General features: G+C 43.3%; 1 protein-coding gene across 1 annotated transcript in view; it reads left to right on the forward strand.

Moving 5' to 3' along the window:
* MIMS2 (mitochondrial inner membrane scaffold 2) overlaps positions 1 to 21,269 on the forward strand; it is a 110,324-nt gene extending 89,055 nt beyond the window's left edge. Inside the window, exon 3 of the mRNA XM_086932485.1 lies at positions 19,535 to 21,269. Coding sequence (XP_086788611.1) covers positions 19,535 to 19,748 — 214 coding nt within the window. The 3' untranslated portion in view covers positions 19,749 to 21,269. The remainder of the gene's footprint in view (positions 1 to 19,534) is intronic.
* The last annotated feature ends 249 nt before the right edge of the window (positions 21,270 to 21,518 follow it).

A 21,518-nucleotide genomic window follows, 5' to 3' on the forward strand; every position in this document is an offset into this window, starting at 1 on the left:
GGAGTTATTTGTCCTGGTGTCGTACAATAATTTTGTCCAGAACAAATTCCATGTTTTCCTTTGATGTTCTCTTTTCTCTGCCTTCAGATGTCTTTGAGCCTCCATCAACCTGCTTATTATTTTGGGTACATATTTGACCTTTTGAGGCTGCTCCACAGCTGATTGATTCTTTTTTTGTGCTACTTATTATGTGGCTGGATCCTGGTCCTTGTTTGGCATGCAGCTTTCTTTCTGAGTACCAGCTTTGCATGCCGGTCTGCCAGCTTTTTGGTGAACGTTGCTAGTGACTGGATTTCCCAATTATGCATGTTGGCTAGTAATAGTTTGATTTCTGCAACCAGAGTAGAAAGAATCTTAGTAGAGCACTTGATGCGTTTGAGATTGTTTGTATAGCTTTCAAAGGCTTGGTCCACTGCTGCATCATACGTGTCAAGCCTAATGTTGAAAGTAAGCTCTTGAGGGCAGTGGTCACTATCCATTTTTTCGTCGAACCCAAATAAAGTGATTCCATTCAGTAAGGGAAGGCTGGCAAATGTGTAGTTAATGAGGGAGGCCCCAGTGTTCGTTAGATTGGAGAGGCCAGGTGGCTTGTCAGAGAGGAATCAACCATTTAGGGCTCTCGGACCGAGATGTTCCAAATTTCCTTGGAGGGCCCGTTCTTTCGAGGCATCTCTATGCCACCCAGGACATGCCTGGGGTGGTATTGCCCAGTCGCCATCTTGCATCTGCGTTGTCTTGTTTGTGGGTAATTTGGTCATTAGCCAAATCTCCTCATATTATAATATCTATACTGGGGGTGTATGATCTAAGATTTAGAACTGTGCTGGTAAGTTTTTTGGAGAGGGCTCCCCTTTGAGCCTCAGTTGGGACGAATGTAAACATTTATCAAACTTAGTCTCTTTGGTTTGCTGTCAGCAGTTCTGAGAGAAGTGCCTACTACTTGCAGCCCTGTAGTATCACTCCCTTGTTCCCAAGAATGGATAGCACTGTTTGCTGACATATAAATTGTGAGGCCTCCGCTTCTGCGGCCAAACATCCGTTGTTTGATTACTGGGATGTTACTGGAAGTCTCTTGTAGTAAGATGATTTTGAACGAGCTTAGATAACAGATGGTGTCTCGGTCACCCAGTTTGTCAATCTGATCGTTGATGTTCCAGGAGTATATCTTGAGTGGTCATTCAGAAGGTGCAGTTTGGATACTGGTTTCTTACCTCAACAGTCAGGCTGAATTCAAGGTCTGACAACCATGCCCAGTTGTCCGCTGCTGACCAGCCAGCAGTTTGATTTATCTGCTCTAGTAGGATTACCAAAGTTTTGCTTAGTGCACCTTTAAGGACTGAGTAAACCCATCTTGCCTGAACTGTTAAGCTGGTTGAGAACAATGGACTTTCAAGCAGGTGAGAATAATCTTATTCCTTTGCGGGGGTGATGGTAATCCCCTACTTTTTTGAAGAAGTCCGTGTATTCCAGGATTTTCATGGCTAACTCCGTGGTTCGCCAGGTTACCTTTGTTTTCTTTTTTCTGGCTGTGCCCGGGCACAATGAACTCAAATGAAATCTCATGCAATGTGACATCTCCCATCGGAATAGTTTAAGGATGTTTCCTTTTGGGATATTGAATGGGCATTTGAATTTATATTCTGGGTAGAATAATGTGCAAGCATCTGACTTTTCTGGTTGCCTTATATCTGGGCAACCATTGTGATCTCTGACAGGCATTTTGATGGCACGATTTGAGAGAGCTAGTGGAGTGAGCCAGTCTGAGGCTATTTCCTCTAGGCCAAGAAAGGTGCCGGTCTTTCCCAATGTTAAAGTGGACCAGTTCCTGGGTACTGGAGGTGGGCCTCCTTCGTGCTGGTTAAGGACCAGTATTGAACTTGCAGTTCTGTGGGGTGGATTGAGGGACGTTCCGGGCTCCTTTTGACTCATTATGGCTTGGACAATGGTGTTTTTCATGGCGTTTGCTTGGTCGAGTTCTTTAATGTGAGCGGTTAGGGGCTTAATAGATATATTCCAATTAACTGACAAGGTGGTCGTCCAGACAATAGGGCTCTGGACTGAGGTATCACTGCCTTGCCTGATAATTATTGTATGATTAGCAGCAGGGGCCTTTTTTGCTTTCATGTCTAGGTCAGCAGCGTCTGAGGTGGGGCTTACTTTGGTTCATTCCATGATGTTAGTCTTTTCCCTGGAAGTAAGTTCTGAGGTTTGACATGGGGCATAAGGCGCCCCTTCCGGGCCACTCGACTGGGTTTGTTCCTTGTGCAAAGTGGTGTGATCTGCATGGGTCTGAGTTTGAAACAGTGGGTAGGGCAACCGGTTATGTTTCATGGTTCATATTTTTTTGCAGCCCTTCCTTCCTTCTTTTTGATGGTTTACTTTTGGAGTCTGCTTCGTCTACATAATGGGTCTTCTTTTGTCCAAATGAGGGTGCTGGATTGTCCTCAAGACTTTCCGCTTTCATCCTGTTAGTTTCCCCATCTTGGTGGCTTGTGTGGATCTTCTCACCTCCTTCTGAGGTCTCACTTCTTGATATTAAGGGCTTGATGTTGGTTATTTCTTTCAGTTTGCCCACTAGCTTTGTCATCACGTCCAGAAGAGCACTTAGTTTGCCTAAGACTGGGGAGCAGTTGCATGATTGGCGAGGGTAGTCCGCGTCTGCCTGAGCCTGTTTTATCAAATTATTCAGGTTTGTGATTGTTGCATCGATGACGGCGACATACAGATCAGCCTACTAAACACCTTGTTGTTGTAAGTCCATTTTGTTGTCTTGGAAGGACATTGCGTCCACCAACCTCTGTAGGATACCGAGGGCTGTGGCCCAGATTGACTTTTGTTTGTCCTTGGCGTCCGCTTTTGTGGCGACTGAGGGTCTTGAGTTTTATGGGGCTTCTTTTCCATAGGAGGACAACATCTTATCTCCACTCCCAAGGGACGGGAGATCATAAGTCCTTTGTAAGATACTTAGTCTTCGTTGGCAGGTATAGGTTGGATACATCCGCTTGCCTGTGACTTTATGCTTACTTCGGCGTATCCATGGGTGGCAGTAGTTCCTCGGAAAATACAATGCTATTGTTCACACCTTGGCCTACCCTCTTCCCCTCTTCTGCCTCTAGCTGATAAATTAGGTGGGATAAATCTTCCCCTCCCAGTGGCGAGTTGGATGGGGGCTGCAATAGGTCCACCTCACTTTTGGTTTTGAGGCAGCGTTGCTGGTAAATTGATTGATTTCTTGAGGTTTGCGAAGCCTTACACTAAAGAATTTACCTTTTTTCAAATACTCACTCTAGTTACTCTAGAATTGATTATGCACTTTTCTCATAAAATGTATGTGCTATGATAACAAATCCAAAAATTAGGCAAATTATAATTTCACACGACACTTTAATATCTTTTTCTCCGGCTTCAGATGAATTGTATTCTCCCAAACCTAGATGGAGAATGAATATAGATGTGGGTTTATAACAAGAAAACATTACCAAGCTGTTAACTGGATTTAATTACTATTTTAATGAACATAAACCTAATAATCCCACTTTGTTTGTCCTTTGAGATGGTTTTAAGGTTTACATTGGAGGTGTAACCATATACCTAATTGTTAATGAGTATAAAGCATTCTATTCTAGATTATCAGTATTGGAAAAACAAATTGCTGAGTTAGAGAGATTTTTTTATATCGTCAAGCTATAATAAATACAAATTCAAACTTCAAAAAGTAAGATACTAGTATAATTATCTCTCCTGTAAAAGAGCTGTTTTACTTACTTCTCTGGAAAACTCTAATTACTATTTTAACGCTAACAATTCAGGGTGTCTAGCTAACTATTTTCATATTAAAAAGGATAACAAGCGTTTGCAATGCAATAGGTCACGCATTGATTTAGTTTGAGCTATTGGCATTGCTAAATATTGCAACACTAATTGCAATAAAAGTCTATAAATTGTAGGCCTAAGAAATGTGTATTTATTTGTGTAGCAATGGTGGGATGCTGCGCTTAAGATGAATATGTTTAAAAGTAAAGTGCGCCATACTGCGATTGCTACAATAGTTAATTGTGGATGCGTAACAATTGATGCATGCACTGATGGCTGGTGGTGTGTGTGCCTGTAGAAATTGTGCACTAATGGCTGGTGGTGTGTGCGCCTGGTGGAAGCGTGCACTGATGGCTGGTGGGGAGTGTGCCTGGTGGAAGCGTGCACTGATGGCTGGTTGTGTGTGTGCCTGGTGGAAGTGTGCACTGCCGGCTGGTGGTGTGTGTGCCTGGTGGAAGTGTGCACCGACGGATTGTGGTGTGTGCCTTGTGAAAGCGTGCACTGACGGCTGGTGGTGTGTGCCTGGTGAAAGCGTGCACTGACTGCTGGTGGTGTGTGTGTGCCTGGTGAAAGTGTGCACTGACAGCTGGTGGTGTTTGTGTCCGGTGAAAGCGTGCACTGACAGATGGTGTGTGTGCCTGGTGAAAGTGTGCATTTACGGCTGGTGGTGTGTATGCTTGGTGGAAGCGTGCACTGACGTCTGGTGGTGGTGGGGGTGTGTGTGCGTGGAGATCTCTGCCCTTAATTGGTGAAGAAATGCAGGTTCATACTTTGGCATTTTCTCTCTATAAAGACACCACTTATTTCTTAGATGTTGTGGTGCCTGTACAAGTTAAGGAAATGACCCTAGGTACCTTCCCAAAATCCTAATTTTCATTAGTGTTCCTATCCCTCAAGAAGCCACAGCGGACACTGGAGAGAAAGTGGCACAGACCATCATTTGAAAGTGATCAGAGAAAGTCTGGCAGGGTCCTTATCTAGAAGGGAAGCTTGACTTGTCGTTCAACGACTTGGCCATATTCCACCACATATTAGAGTCTGTGCATCCTCCGGGAGAGGAGCAGGCGGATATGTAGACACAAACGATGGCCAACTGAGTCTCGAGGTAGGCACATTTTAGGAAGGAAACCCAGGTACGTTTGAAAATTGTGATTTGATTGTGCAACTTCGCTTGTCCACTGAAAGTACAGATGCCATTAAGCATGCTGGAGTGTGACTACACAGATTGTGTGTCTGCGGTATATTGTAACGGCTGGGCGGCTCTGAAAGCAAAAGTGATCGCGATCAAACGAAAGACTTCCGGCCGAGTGGTGCTAATGAAAAACAGATGGCTGGTCTGCGCACGTGCACACTCGCGTGAACGCAAGCACTAGGCCAGCCAGCAGCACTTTATGCTACCTAAAGAATGCACATGACTGACATGATACTTAGTACACTATTGTAATTGTTGGTAGGATGGGGGGGAATATTGAAAGTTTCTATGTTCATTTTTTAATACCATCTCTTTTAAAAAGAAATACTTCTCAATGTACTTATACATTCTGATGTACGAAGGTCAAATGGTTCTGCATGTTAATGAAATACACTTTTTTAAAATTTTGAAGAGACTTTATCACATTTTTTAACTTTGAGTGCAGATGCCTGTAAACTTGGTGTTCCTAAAGCTAAGTGGAGCAGGATACTCTAGTTATTTACTTTCGTTACATTAACCATTTAACAAATGTTTGCCTTTTTATTTAACTTCTTTTTAATGTTAGTGCTGAGTCGAGTACACATCAGCCCAATGCTGCTGTTGTTGGTCAGGAGGGCCGCATGTAAAGGTCAGGAGGGCAGCATGTTTAGGTCAGGAGGGCTTCATGCGACTCCCAGCCCTATTTTGAGTATCACTGATCTATATGGAATTGCAAAGAAAATAAATGTGGACCAATAAAATAAAACACCACTCACAAACTTATTACTACAAATTCCATGCTAGTTCCATATTGCGCCATAGTTAACTTGACAAATTCCTGCTTATTTCATTGCAGATTCCATCTTACAATCAGCTTGCTGGGAAAACAATTATGCCCATACACAAAACAACTATGTAATAAGATTTATTATCACATGGATTTAATCCTTTTTTCTCTGGGTCCGGTTTAATACCCATGGTTTGTAAATTATATAAGTTTAAAAATAGCACGTGATAAACCACATAAGCAGATCTAATGACAGAAGTTGGTTATCTGGTAACGCTGCTGTAGGTGCGAAGGTACCTCGTGACACCCTTGAGGCTCAGTCTTCGACTAGTCAGGGCCCCCTCTACGCATAAAATATTAACAGTAATACATTTGGCGTATTGGCATATAAGCGGATCCATAGTTATAGTGAGATACATCTATATAGCTTATGCAGCAGTGTATAAATGTAAAGGTGTCCGGAGCAATAAACCTCTTTGTAATGCACTATTCATACGACTACTGGAGTGAGTACTGATCTAAATAATACATTCTGCTCTCAGTCATGTCTAATTATTTCCAGTGGAATGTGCGCTGTCCTCTTTTAGTTATTTCTCCACAAACTCTAATTCAATAGCAGAATGCAGCTGGAGGGAGAAAGGCAGGATTAAGCAGCAATGCTGGGCGGAACCTTGCAGGAGCTTCCGCCAGGCGAGCGACGTCAGCAAAAGGATTGCTTGTGTAAGATTCACCTGTCAGTCTTGTTAAAAAAAAATGCAGAGGAATCCCCTTCCGGGTTTTACAGGCTAAATTACCTCTCACAGCATCGCGATCAAAGCGAAAGACGTGCGTCCGAGTGGTGCTAATGAAAGACAGATGGCTGGCTTGCACGCTTGCGTGAACGCAAGCGCTAGACCAGCCAGCAGCACTTTGAAAACTCACCTACCAAAGTCTCTCCGAGCAGCGCATGCACGCTGACTCAGCGAGACCTAAAAATCGAATTGTGCGAATTCAACTAATTAAGGAGCATTACTCTTAACTGTTAAGGAGAGCAAGAATTTTAATCTTTTTACTCTAAGCCTTACAGGAAACCTGCAATTCTCCAAGAACAAACTATTTACAAAGTAACCTTCCGTTCTTCCGTTCCCCCCCCCCCCCTCCCTCCCTTCCCCCCCTTCCTCCCTTGGCCCAATGACCTGAAGAGATAGGGATCTTTAGCGCTGGGATACCTCCGGGTGACTACTCGCTCTATAAAATTTATAATAATAATAATAACCTGCCTCAGATTTCTGCAGAAGATAGAAAAAGTTTGGCAACCCCAATTGAATTAAAGGAAATGTATTTATCCTTTAAGTGTCCAATCACAAAGACAACACCTGGTTTGGATGGTAGAATTTTATTAAATATTTTTGTTTGTTTAATTGCGATTTTACAAAGCCATGCTAGATTTTTCAGAGTAGTGAAGTGATCTCAAGGCAAACTAGAACAAAATAATAACATAATGTTAAGGGGTTCTGCGGAATCAGTCTTGTTAGACCTGGCACCTTGATGTGAGTCTCCCTTCCACTTGTTGCTGATGTGCCTCAGATGTTTTGCTGGTGTTAGCTGCTCAGGGCACTGCGCCACGGCCAATCAGTGCCGCACTGCAAGTGCTCCCAATATAAAGTGTACCTGTAATTGATGTTCATGATTGGTTCATTGGATTTACTGTCGGTCCCCAGTAAAGTGCACCAGGAGTGTCAGGGCTTGTGAATGCCAATACTGCTAGTGGGCCTGCAGCGCTGGTTGCGCCACCCACAGAAGCAGCCCTTTAAAATGTGTCTAAGGTCTGCCATTGCAGAACCTGCGTGCAGTCTGGTACTGTCATGCTGGCTGGGCAAGTGCACACACTTGCCAGCCTCTAAATCTTCCCTTAACTTCATGTGAGTCACCCCTATGGTAGGCCCTAGGGCAGGGTGCCTTGTAAGCATAAGGTAGGACAAGCCCTGATGTGTGTGGCATGTCCTAATAGTGAATTACAGCCATTTTCGTTTTTCACTATTGTAAGGCTACCTGTTCTCATAGGCCAGAATGGGCTGCTGGAATTATTACACTCTATAATCCCAGCAGGCTCAGGGAACACGGTAGAAAGTTAAGTTTAGTATGCCTGAACTCGAAATAATAAAAGACTTCTTTTAGTAAAGTTTATTTAATATCCTGTGTTTTCAAATACTACTTTTAGAAAGTTAGTATTTGCTTGCCTAACCATTTCAGCCCGCCTCTGCTAGGATGTGTATCTGCTGTCTGGTTTGTGTGAGTGACAGCCCTGGGAATGACAGGTGGTGAATGGAGGGATTACACCAGAGTGGGTCTTGGGAGTGCCCTTGACTTTGAATAGGGCTGTGCTCTGCCACCACAATGCTGGCTCCACCTCAGTGGAGAGTAACTGATGACCCTGCCCTGCACCTGGTCCAGGAAGAGGGAGGACTGTCAACAGATTGCTACTGACTGTACTTGTCCCCACAATGCTGGCTCCACATCCTGCGGAGCGTCTGACGTGCCTGCCCTGTTCACTGAAAGGAGAGACCAGTGTTTGCCAAACAAAGTGCTCAGAGACTGAAAGAGACTATGCAAAGGCCCCCCTGGCCTGCTCAGACAAAAGAAACGCAGTATAAAGGTAGGAGCTCTGCTCCCATGAAACTAGATCCTGCTGGTGAACCAAGACGACCCCTCTGCCTGAGGAGAAGGAACCAAGGAAGCTGAAGGAGAAAGACTGTCCCTATCCTGGGGGGACTGGCCTGCAGTGGGAACCTTGCTGCCGAAGGAGAGAAAGAGAGCCTGAAAGACTTTGCTTTTATTTTGTAACAAAAACTTGTGATTCCCAGCTCATCTCCAAGGGCCTGGAAGAGAGCTGGCCCCCTGATCTGAGTCCCAGGAATAGTGGACTCTGCCTGCCTTTATCCGAGCTGAGAGGAACCTGCCCAACTCTGCCCCAGCTGCTGGAGCCACCAGCCGAGTGTGTCCCGCATTCCTGAGCCGACTTGGAGCCGTGACTGTGGCCGCCCGCCCCGTGTGATCCGCTCTGACCTCGGGCCGTGTCCACACCGTGCCGCTGGGCCGCTCACACCCGCTTCACCCCCTCTGCCGGACCGCACCAACCGCTCGGCCCGTACAAGCGTACCAGCCTGCCCTGTGCATCTGAAATCAGCAGCCCATTAGGACCCGGGGACGCCTCGTACGCCGAAGCTACCAAGCCCCGAACCTCGTGCTGTTGACCAAGAAGGCATTTCCCCCGCCTGGAGAGATACGCCCCGAACGTACGCCTGAAGCGTACACCATTGCACGGCCCCAGTGCGCCACGTATCATATGCTAGGAGCGTACCCAACTGCTCCCGCCTTTGCTGCTCAACCTTAAGAGAAGTACCGCCTTGTTCCTTTGGCAGTACGCCTCGCACCAGCCTGCAGCATCCTTAGAAGTACGAGTCGTACGCTACCAGCGTACTCAGCCACACCTTGTTCCCGAGGCCACGCCGCACCCGGAGGGCCGCACTGTACAGTGAGTACAGGCCGCCCCGTGCCGCTGTCGCCTCTGGGGGAAGCTACTTGCCACTCGAGGACATCTGCCGCCAGCCGGACCGGCCCTGCGATCACCGCGTCCCGAGTACGCCTCGCATCCCCCTTGGGCAGCGCACCCTCGGGTACTGTGCAGCGATCAGGCGGCAAAGTCCGACTATCATTTAACTGAAGGCCAGAATTATGCGGTTACCCCCTCGGGTCGCCCTTAACTCCAGAGCTGCACATTTGGGGAAAGTTAAAGGATTTCAAAAGGCAGAAAAGTTCATAAGGACGCCTCATTTTATATCGATTGAAAGTGCATTGGAAAGCCTCATTTTTACATTATTGAAAGTTCATAGGAAAGCCTAATTTTACAGCAGTGAAACATCCAAAGAAAGACTTGTTTTAACCTGTGTGAAACATCCTTCCTGATTTAAAGACCCTTACAAAAGCCTATATCCTCAAATCCAAAGTATTGTGTGCATCCCAAAGTGAATGTTATTTATGGTCTTGTGATAATCCTGCACTCTACTATTTTTATATAAAGTCTCAGTATTTTTATACAAGCTACAGCCTGGTTTCCATTTGTGGGGGTCATTACTTTTGCTGTGTATAACCATAAATGCTTAACTGACTTTGCACCCTAAGGATTAGCCTTGACTGCTCGCTCCATGCAACCTAAAGGGTGAGCAAGGGTTATTCTTGCCCTGATTAGAGGAGAGGGTCCCTGTTTGACACAAGTGTACACCTGTGCCAACCAGATACCCCCAAATCTAACAAGTCTGAATGACATATATGCAGTCAACAACCCGCAATCACATGGCAGTAGGCTGTAAGAGTTAGTCAATTACATCATGGGCAAAGAAACTGCCTCACACATCCCAAACACTACAAGATGGCATCAAAAATAGTTTCCGGGTTGTGAAATATAGCATTCTACTGGCGGTAACAAGTATACATAAGTGTCATATCAAATATATTTATGGGTATCTGAGGTAGTGCGCTTTGGGCATTGGTGTGTCACTTAAGGCGCGATAGGCAGCGTTGAGGAACCAGACAGACGCTGTAGCAGCCAGGTGGTAAATGGAGTCCAAATATCTTTAGTTATAGATTGAGGAGGCATAAGTCCCCAGAAAGTTGATAATTGTTCTTGACAAAAAGTAATGTCTCGTTTCCATGCCACTCAAAGCGCCTACCCCAATGCATGGCCACTTTATGCTTCGCTAATATAAGCTACATGGCAATGAGGCGACATTTTGCCGGTGGGGATGCCCTTAACATATCCCAACAATTACACCAGGGGTGAGCGCAGCAGCCCTAGAACTGTAATTTTGTGAATATGGTCACCACTTACCCCCAAAAACTTGCTATATGCGAGCACTGCCATGCTAGTTGAAGGAAAGTGACTTGCAGGACTCCGCAGCACCAGTAGTTTGCATCTGTACTAAGACCCATCTGAAAAATCGGCAACAGAGTGTGGTAAATGCAATATACACATTTGGAGTGAATGAGTTGTAATCTGTAGTTAGGGGAAAGAGCTCTAATCGACCTGCAACAATAAGCCCATTGCTCATCCGTGTTAGAGGGAATCCAGGTCCCTTCTCCAACACTCCAGGGTCTTTGGGGCAACCACTGGGGAAATGCGTTGTGTAATTTTGTTAAGATGTGTTATTAATTTGCATGAAGATGAATCAGTAAGCCTGTGTTTGAGCGCAGGAAGGGTCTGGGGTGGGGCAGGGAACGTGTCATGCAGTGCACGGCATATGGCCTGTAAGTGATAATATATTGGGAGTTCTGAAAGGGTAAAGGGTGTGGTTCTCCCAGTTTTTGGAGGTGTGAGATCTAGATCTGCAAATGGTGCGATTTTAAGCTTGAGTGCCCGTTTGATTGTTTCAGATTCTGGGGCATGGGGGTTTAAGGGTATGTATGCCAGTGAGATTTATGGGGCATGTAGAATGGGGAGTTTAACCCTTTTATGTAACCCATCCCATGCCTATCTTAGGGTTTCCACTTTGTTTATCTCACTCCCAGAGTTGCTGTAAGTGTGATAGAGCACAGTATTTGAGCGAGTGGAGGCGGCACGCCCCTCTATACGGCTACATGAGATTAATAGGGGACACAACCAGAAATGTAAAAATTGAGCTTGTGCACAGTAAGCATAAAGTCTAAGATCTGGTGCTCCCATGCCCCACCTTTCCAGCGGGAGTGTGAGGTGTTCCCAAAAAACTCTAGGTTGCTTACCCGCCCAAATCAGGGCGACCATGGAAGATTTTAAATGCTTAATGGATAGCGATGTAAGCGTTATAGGTATGTTAACAAATAGATACAGCAATTTGGGCAAAACAATCATTTTCGTGATTGCTATCCGACCCACTAAGGATAAAGGTTGCTTAGACCAGGTGCGCAACCTCTCCACCAACCATGTGATTGCCCGCCCATAGTTTATATTCCACAGTTCCTGCATATTCCTGATGAGTCAAATCCCCAAATATCTAACCAGACCATCGACCCACTCCAATGGATAATCTGTTGTGAATGGTCATGTCTTTTCTGTAAGGGAAAATAATATAGACTTGGTCCAGTGTATGCGCATGCCAGATACACTACCAGATCGAATCAGCTTGTGAGTCATAGAAGCAAGATTCTCCTTTGGATTGCATACAAATAATGTGATGTCCTCTGCGTAAAGTGAGACTATCTCTATTAGCATGGTGCTGCCATAAGCACACTGCTAGTGGCTGTGTCTCAATAGCAAATAAAAGGGGTGACAAAGGACCCCCTGGCACCTGCTACAAGTAGTAGGAAGGCGGTCCGATAGGCGGTAATTTAAATGCACTCGAGTGGTGGGGTTTGCATACAAAAGGTGTATCTGGTGAACAAAGGGCTAAAGCCAAGCCGGGTTAATGGTGTAAAAAGGTATGGCCATTCCAAACGCTTTTGTGGGGTCTAAGAGAGTGGCCAGTGCAGATAGAGGGGGGGGGGGCGGCATCACAGCAGATTGTGTAATGTGAAACGCCCAAGTATGAATCGAGACTGATCAGGTCAAACTATCCAGGGAAGGAGCGGTTTTAGCCTGTTAGTGAGAAGTTTGGCTTAGATTTTATCATCCACACTGATAAGTGACAGTGGATGATAGAAGTCAAAAAGATTAGTAGGCTTACCTGGTTTTAATAACATGATAATTATGTCTTCCCGCATTGATGGGTGCAATGTCCCGCTCTCCAGCGCTTCATGATAGACAGCCGGAAGATGTGGTGCTACTATGGAAGCATATGTCTTGTAAAAAGAGGGGGGTTAACCCATCTAGCCCCGGAGCTCTGTCTCCTGGCAGGCTCTGTATTACCATGTATAACCTCAGTGGTGATTGGTTCATTAAGAGAAGTACGGTGTGCCCGGTTTAGCCACAATAGCTGGATCGTATCAAATATTCCTCCAGTTCAGTAGTCATCGGGTTTGCATCAGAGAAATACAGTTTGGAATAAAACGCAGTCATAGTATCTAGTAGGGCTCTCTGGGATATAAACAAATTGGAAAAAAGCCTGTGCACACGTCTGAGTTCTGTAGTTGAGTAACTACTCAGTATGAAGCAATCCAAAACACATATATACGTCATGCAAATACTTTAAGAAACAATACACATTTCGGAAGTTCTTTTATGTTTTTCTTTAATCTTGCAAGGTTGCCCAGCCAACACGCATTTCGTTCGAACTTCCAGAAAACAGTCACAGCGTCTTCCGGTCCCAGGTGATGTGATGGTTTTCTGAGAATCAGCTTACTCGTTGTTCAGCCGAGGTACTCCTCCGGCCTTACCTTGGACTATCCTCACTGGCAGTTCGAATGGACCCTTATCGTGGCCGCACTGCCTCTTAATCACTTACCATGAACCAGGTTGGAACGTTCACTGGTTCTTACCGCTTTTACGTCCTCGATGGTTATAGAGTATTGCTGAAGTACTACATATGTTCACCTTCAGGACGGAATTACAACCGGCTGAGAGATTCCCTTTGTCTTCAATTTTGCCTCAAGCCCTGATGAAGTCTTGGGTCCACTTCCTAGACGAAACACGTGTTGGCTGGGCAACCTTGCAAGATTAAAGAAGAACATAAAAGAACTTCCGAAATGTGTAATGTTTCTTAAAGTATTTGTATGACATATATGTGTTTTAGGTTGCTACATACTGAGTACTTCCTCAACTACAGAGTTCAGACGTGTGCACAGGTTCTTTTTCATTTCTACCAGGACTCTGGTCTGTAATTCAGGGGGTTCTGGGTCAACCCCTTCATGTTGGCACAATCAAGATAAGATAGAAGGTGATTGGCGTATATCAGGTGGAGGCGCAGTTTCCTACCTACCCACATAAACCCTGGCTCCAGTTTATTATAACCGGAATGGAGTCCGCATCTTGCAGTTCAGTGACCGAAGTTGAAGTTCGGGTAGGCATCAGCATATTAGTAAAGGTTTTACCAGGACGAACTCCTTCACCGGAACGCCGAGCTAAGGTGTCAGAGTAGGAAGTGGGGTCTCCTGTTGGGCTTCATCATTAAACTCAGAGTTTTCTCTCTGATATTGGCAAGATCTTCTGGGTTATTCGTGTGAGAGTATTGTCTCCATATCACAAATGTCCCTCTTCAGGCTTTCCAGGGAGTTTCTGATGGCCTTCAGCACTCCGGATTGTTTCTCAATACATGCATCTCTGATGACCACCTTAAAAGCCTCCCACAGAGTTGCTGCAATTTCACTGTGTTTTCATTGAATGTGAAGTATTCTATAATCTCTTTGCAAATTTCCTCCCTGTATACAGTATCTAGCAGCACATCCAAGGGCAAATGCCAGACAAAAGCTCGGCGATAGGTAGCGGAATTTGTAACTGGAGTAAGACAGGGGCATGATCAGACAGTGTACGTGGTAGGTGTGCAACTGAGGTGGTCCAGGTCATGACTTCTCATGAGACCAACCGAAAGTCTAGTCTGGACCATGCATTGTGTTGTGCTGACACACAAGTGCCTTCCCAGTTACAAGGGTGCATTTGTCTCCAAGTGTCAGCTAAGTCATTTTCGTGGGTGAGTACACAAAGTGCTGCCATTGCCCTAGGATGTAAACTACAGGAAGGGCCCAAACGGTCTAATGTATCATCCATGTTAGTGTTAAAATCCCCACCCCAAATTATAATAGTGTTCCAAAGCGTTGCGGTTTTTAAACAGATATCAATATAAAAAACAACTGGGTCGTCTTTGTTGGGTCCATAGACTGCCGCCAGCGTGACCTGTCTCTCAAGTTGAGAGCCCTCCACAATGACGTATCTGCCTTCTGGTTCCACCGGGGTTAGGAAGTTACCCACCTGAGTTCTCTGCGTATTAACACGGCAACCCCACCTTACCGTAGTTGAAGTGTGGAGGGGCGAGTACGTCACCCCAACAGTGGGCCCACAATCTAGGAGCCGATGAATTGCAGAAGTGTCTCTGGAGAAAGCAGACATTTACTTTGTGTCTGAGGAGATGTGTGTACTGCACGTGTTTTCCTGTTGTCGTTAAGACCACGAATATTCCATGTTAAGCATGTTGCAGTCGTCATTCTAGGTTTACAGATAAGAGATCATGGGTGTCTGGCCATTACTGAGTAGGCTGAGTCGTAGTCTCACCTGAATGTACGTCAATATGACAATCTCACTGTGTGAATAGGAAGTAAAACGTCATGTGATTTTAAATTTAAGAATATCAATCCAAGCATATAAAGAAGATTCCCCAGCAACCGATCCCAAAGCAATGTCGACTGTTAAAACAATCCCATTCTTCCGGCCACCCACAGCAAACCCCCAATCGGGTTGTGACATGTTTCACACCTTGTAACCAAAAATTCCCAACTAGTAGTCTGGTGAATAGAATGGGAATTATCCCTGAGGGACTAGGAATTTCCGGCGAACTACCTTGCCAGTAACATCTGGTTGGCTGAGCCTTGCTACATATCTACAGAAACCCAACGTATTGCAACATCACAGCACACTACAGTAAAGTGGAACATCACAACCGAAGTGATAATAGTAAGGCCATCTGTAGTAATTAAACCTATCGGCATACGCCTATATAGGTACCGTCATGCACCAAACGAGGGAACTTCTCTTCTGCTATACCCCCAGCAAGGCCAATTAATAATTGTCACTTTGTCTAGCAACAGCAGATGTATGAGGCGAGGCCCGCGGGGAGCGACGCAGCCCACTAACATGTTTAGCCATTTTGAGGGCAGATTTAGCATCTGTGAAGAAATGTGATTTCCATTTCTATGACGCATGGAGTTTGGTTGGGTACATGAGTACATATGGCACGCCCGCCTCCTGGAGAATGTGTTTAGTTGGCAAAAAGTCTCGGCGGGCAGTCTGAACCGAGGGAGTGAAGTCAGGGTAAAATGAAATGGTATCTTGACCACCTGGAGGAAACGCTCACCTCTGTGCCGGGTCTGCCTCCCCTGGCGCCATGGTCCAGCACGCCTATCCCTGCATCCGGCCCACCTGCGCAGCCTTATCGGGCACCCAGCCACCTCACCTCTGTGCACCCTTCTCTTCAGGAATCCGCTGTCTCGCAGGCCCGGGCTGCCAATGACTGAGGCCCCTCCACCGATCTGGCCCCAAGGTGCAGAGCAGTCCTCGTCCACTAGGCTCACAATCAGCCCTTTCCCACAGTTGGTCCCAGCCGAGTTCACACCAGGCAAATCGCTCTCGGACAGGGCCGCATAGTGTTATAGTAGTATGCCGATATAGGATCTCCTGGGTTGGTCCAAATTTGAGTGCATAAATGAAGGATTTTATGCTTGACGGGCAGAGAACTCTCAGAGCGACCACCTTGCTGCTCGGCAAAGCTGCGACCCCTTTTTATAAAATATTTCAGTCTCTTCTTAATTACTACTTTTATTTCACAATTTTTAACATAGCCCTAGTGTTGAAGGTTCTTTCAAAGCTGCCATTGTTATTGTACTCTAAAAATCGGATTAAAATCTTACTTTAGTCACCAATTACCAATCAGTATGTCTGATAAACCAAAGTTGTAAAATCTGTGAAAAAATCTTAACAAACCTTGTTACCCCAATTTTCAGTTCTATAATACAGTGTGACCAAGTAGGCTTTATAAAATGTTAGACACTCTGCTCATAACATAACACACAAATTATATGTCACGTTTTATCCTACATTGACAATATCAGGTATCCTGCTAGTCTGTGAGTTTGGATGCTGGAAAAAGCTTTCAACAAAGTAAACTGGAAATTCTTATTTAAAACATTGGAATCTTTCCATGTTGGATTTGGTTAAAGCATTGTCAACTTGTCCTCTGGCTAAAATGTATGTCCATGGCAGTTTTTCTACCACCTTTAATTTATATACAAGTAGTGGACAAGGCTGTCCCCTTTCACCCCTTGTGTTTCTTTTTGCTAAAGAACCTTTATTATGTTTAATTCATAATAGGAACCAATTTAAATATATTATAATACAGGATATGACTTTAAAGGGTTCAGTCTACACTGACAATGTTTTATTGTACATTGATGATGATTCTATTTCTATTCAATATATTTTAAATACCATTAACCAATATGCTTGAGTATTTTGATATACCTGTAATATTAGTAAAATAGAGTTTTTCTTTTTTAATATTTGATGTACTTCTGATTGTTAGCTGGCACAAATATTGTATGGCATCCTGTCCGCCTCCAATATCTTGGCATTGTTTTCTCCACATTGATCAAAGAAACGATTGACACAAATCCAGGGTAAATTTTGAGAAATTGTCCTCTCTATTTGAATTGGTAGGGTTGAAGTAAAGCTGTTAAAATGGTCTTTACTGCACTTATATATTGTATACACTATCTATGCTACCATTATGCTTTCTGGATAGTTTTTATAAAAATTTGAACAAGCTAATTAACTAATTTATTTGGGATAAGCAGCCTTCCTGCATAAGATATACATTTTTATAGTTGAATCGAAGAAGATGGTGGGATGAGTTTACCTGATTTTAAGCAATAACATTCATCATTTCTAATTGCACAAAGTTTGATATGGTTTAAAAATGATACCCATTCTTCCGTTTCCGTTACCAGTTTGTTTGTGTATATCTAATAGTAAATTTGTCAAAAACAAGCCAATTATTAATGCTACTAAATTTGCCTTTCTGAATTTTGATGCAAGGTTTAGATCTAATATAAAAACCTCTAAAACGTTTCTCTTTTGTATCATTTTAAACTAAACATGAATAAGCATATATTATATTAGAAAACATAGATTGAGGCTGGTATATTCCATGTTGATCATATCTATTAAGGAGGTATGTTTTTATCTTTTTCAGAGCTGCTACACAAATTCCATTTATATGGAACAGATTATCCTAAATAAGAATGCCTGTGTAATTTTATTCTCAATGCTTTACCATCTGCTAAAGTGTCTGATACAAAATTATGTATTAACTTCTTTAGTCACTCTGGCCACATTGCTTCATCAACAGAGAGAAATCCAGTCTTACTGATTTTGTACAAATATGGAACTTTGACTTAGATGTTCAGCTTTCCATAAGTCAGCGGAGAATGGTCATGGCATGTTGCAGGTTATTTACCTGCCTCTATTACCCAAACTAATTTCTTCATTTTATACAATTTTTTATGGCCTCTATTTAAAATGTTTAAGGTAAAATTAGTTGATAGCCCAAAATGCTTCCACTTCAAATGCTCAATAGGATCATTAAAACATGATATACGACTGCTGGATCATTTTCAAATTCTGTACAGATATTTGGAAAATTATTGCAACCATTTTTTATTTCAATATACAACTTTTGTTTGTGTGTTTGTAACTATCAAGCCCTTGTGTATCCTCTTATTAATGAAGATACGGAATTCTTTGATTTTCTTATTTCTTCAGTAATTAAAGTAACTACTCTTAATTTGAAGGATAGAAGTCAGTTGTTGCTAGGCCCTCTCAGATGTGGTCCATCAACTGGATTCTGTACTCTTAACAAATCCCCAGTACCTTCCTATTCAATGTGGTCAACTTCTGGCTCGTATGTTACGAAGTCTAATTAATTATATTCATAATGGTATATCTGGAGTTCTAGATGTTACTGTAGCCCTTTATAATTTCATGTTATAGTTCACAACAGCTTTTTACAGTAGTGAACCTTAATTCCTTAATGATACGATTGTTTATTTATTGTTGTTTAATTCACCTCTATCTTCGTAATATTTTTGTATGTTCACAATTCTGTGTCTGCATAATCTGCAATAAAAAATTTGAACTATCGAAGTGATCATCGCAGATTACATTGAGCATTTTATATGCACCATCTTGATTTTGTAAATACTGCTTCTTGTGTTAAACTATCTGATTGTTCCTTGCAAATTGTTGAGGTGTTGAAGAGGGGATGGTCACTAGTTAAGGGTACTTGTGGTTTTTGCTCCCAAGCTGTGAATCAGATGGTTCAATAGAGTTGGTCTGCCGTTCAGTATGTCAGTTTTTAAAAATCAGGAAGCCAAATTGCATGCTGTCAAAACAGCTGAAAGCATCAGAAAATGAGGAGCACTGACGCAAGCCAGGAAGACAAGCATTGAAAGCAGCACAGGTTAGCTGCACTAATGTCAGTATTACAATTCAATGTCCGTTTAGTTGAGTTTTATAGAGGACCCAAACCCTCGCCACCAAGCCCAATCCACCCGAACATTCGGTCAGTGCTTTCTCAGTTAGCCTAGAGTTGGCGAGCACCTTTAAGTCAACTGGTATTCTTTTAACTGAGTGTGCTTTCCCCGAACTACCAGAACCACACACAGCGATAGTGTTTTGATGGTGAAAACATTCAGGCATTGGTACACAAGGAAACTGAGATGTTGGTAAGGCTTCCTTAATTCCTGTTCTTCCCAACCCCTCCACTGTTGGCTAAAAATGAGTGTATGTTGAGCTGCTCAGAGCATCGAAATAGGTAAATCTTAGGATGCCATTGGGTGTGCAGTGTTGTCTCAGCTTCCCCAGATGCTTTGATAAACCAAAGTACATGGGTATCCAATATCAGACCATTTGCATTTTGCTTTAACTCAAAAAAAAACTAGTGTACACTATAGCAACAAGAATAGGACATCATTGGCCAACATTGGGTCAGATCTGAAAATCTATTAATCCTTCTGTTTTTGATGGCCAACAATATGCTTGTGTTTACATTATATGTATTAAATCTTATATGGACTTTTTTTTTTACACTTAATATCTTTTTTTCCCTCTACAGTGGTGTCGACATCAGTGCACTCCTCCTTAAAATTGGATTTAGCGAAGCAGTGGTACAGTCCAGAATGGCAGCTGGCACAAGCACCTTCGTCATAGCCTATGCCATCCACAAACTCTTTGCTCCAGTTCGCATCAGCATCACTGTGGTTTCTGTGCCTTTTATAGTTCGATATTTCCGAAAGATAGGCTTTTTCAAGAATCCAGCACCAAAGTAATAAGGCAAACCTAAAATTGACTAATTTCTACACAATGACTAACTAGATATATGTATATATATATTTTAATCTGCTGGTCTCTGGCTATTAAAGTAGCGTGAATGTCACCACTGTGTACTTTGTTTTATACATATTGACTGTTGTGTGATTTTGGTTCCTTTGACATTCTGTACTTTTCAGTGGTTAGAATCGGTGGGTCTTTTAACTGAGGGGGAAGATAAAAAATTTTGCAACTGGAGTGACCCTCAGACTGAGCAGAATCCTGCACATTTTCACGTGAAGAATAATGGAGTCTTGTAAAATATAAAGTGAATGGTCAAGAGGCTTAAAAAAAATAGCCTGCATGTTCTTACTCATTTGTTCCTCGTTCAAATTTAAGGTACTTGAAATGCCAATAGGGTATTATCATGGATTCAGGAACATTTTGGATTGAAAAATACAGAAGATTGACTTCAGTTGGAAAACCATAATAAGCCACAGCTAGAAATATTAATAAGAAGCTCATTTCCACTTTACGTTCTGGAGTTAACAATTCTAGGTCATCTGATTGTATGTCGTTGGTCGCAGTAATGTCTGCTTGATATTGTCGGTGTGTGTTTTATTATCGCAGTAGGTATGATTTTATGAAAAAGCGGCTATTGTTGTGGTGCGGCACTCGAGTCCCTCCAGTGACTGTGCTTTGATTCCACGTGTCACTTCCCCACCACAACACAGGACATGCTCAGACCCCTCTACTACTACTACTACTACTACTACTACTACTACTGCTACTACTGCTACCACCACCACTACATGTTAAATCCCACCAACTGTTTACACTTTCTTCTCTTTATACTTTTCTCTGAATGTTTTATGCAATTCTTGCCATGTCCAACGGTTCGTTCACCTGTGGGCATTGTTAGATAATAGCAGATGCTCATTTGCAGACTCCTCCACCTGAAGGTCTCCACCACCCATGCCTTGATTCCCCTATGGTGAATGATAATGAACAACTACCCCTTCCCCAGCAGCCTTCCACAATGGTAGCCAAGTGATGGGCACTGCATAGCCAACAAAAGGTCACACCCTCTTTGCAAAGCTATTTTGACCATTCTCCAGTGTCCGCCTTGGAACCTTCTAGCAACATCAGGATGTGGCCCGCAATGCACCAAGTAGACTAATGCATTTCAGCTTGAATTGACTTCTTACTTTGACATTCCATACTTCAAATGTACCGAATTTGTTTTCTTTCTAGGTAGGGTTGGACCTCTGTTATACTGTGAAGTCTCGGGCATGTCAATATTAACATTTGCGGAATAAGTGTCTCCGAAATTGAAGTTTAAGGATTTTTAAGGTTTCATCGAGACACTCACATTCTCACTGCATCTTGTGTTTGTAGTGAAAAATAACACTGGTGCTCAATTTCTGCTAAAAGGACTATGCAATACATAGTGTATGGGCAGTGATGTCTAAAAGATGTCAGCCCTTGTTAATTTTTTCTGTGAACGAACGCTCTATTATAGCCAGTCTAATCACTAAAAACATTTTAGCACTTATTTCTTTGGCATGAATTGTGAAATAATGTGTGTGACAAACACACCTATTTTCTCTTAGGTCCTTAAACCTGCTGACTTCACCAGACTAGAATGGACACCCCAAGCAGCTGGGGATTGAAGAACTTTAGCACAAACTAAAATCAAAGTGAATGACTGTACATGCAACCACACTACCAACCTTTCCAGCTTCCCCTCACTCAGTCCCTGTTCTGCTAAAGAGGTTTCTTACGACTCT

Source organism: Lissotriton vulgaris, chromosome 7, assembly GCF_964263255.1.
Source record: "Lissotriton vulgaris chromosome 7, aLisVul1.2, whole genome shotgun sequence".
In the NCBI taxonomy this organism is placed as follows: domain Eukaryota; kingdom Metazoa; phylum Chordata; class Amphibia; order Caudata; family Salamandridae; genus Lissotriton; species Lissotriton vulgaris.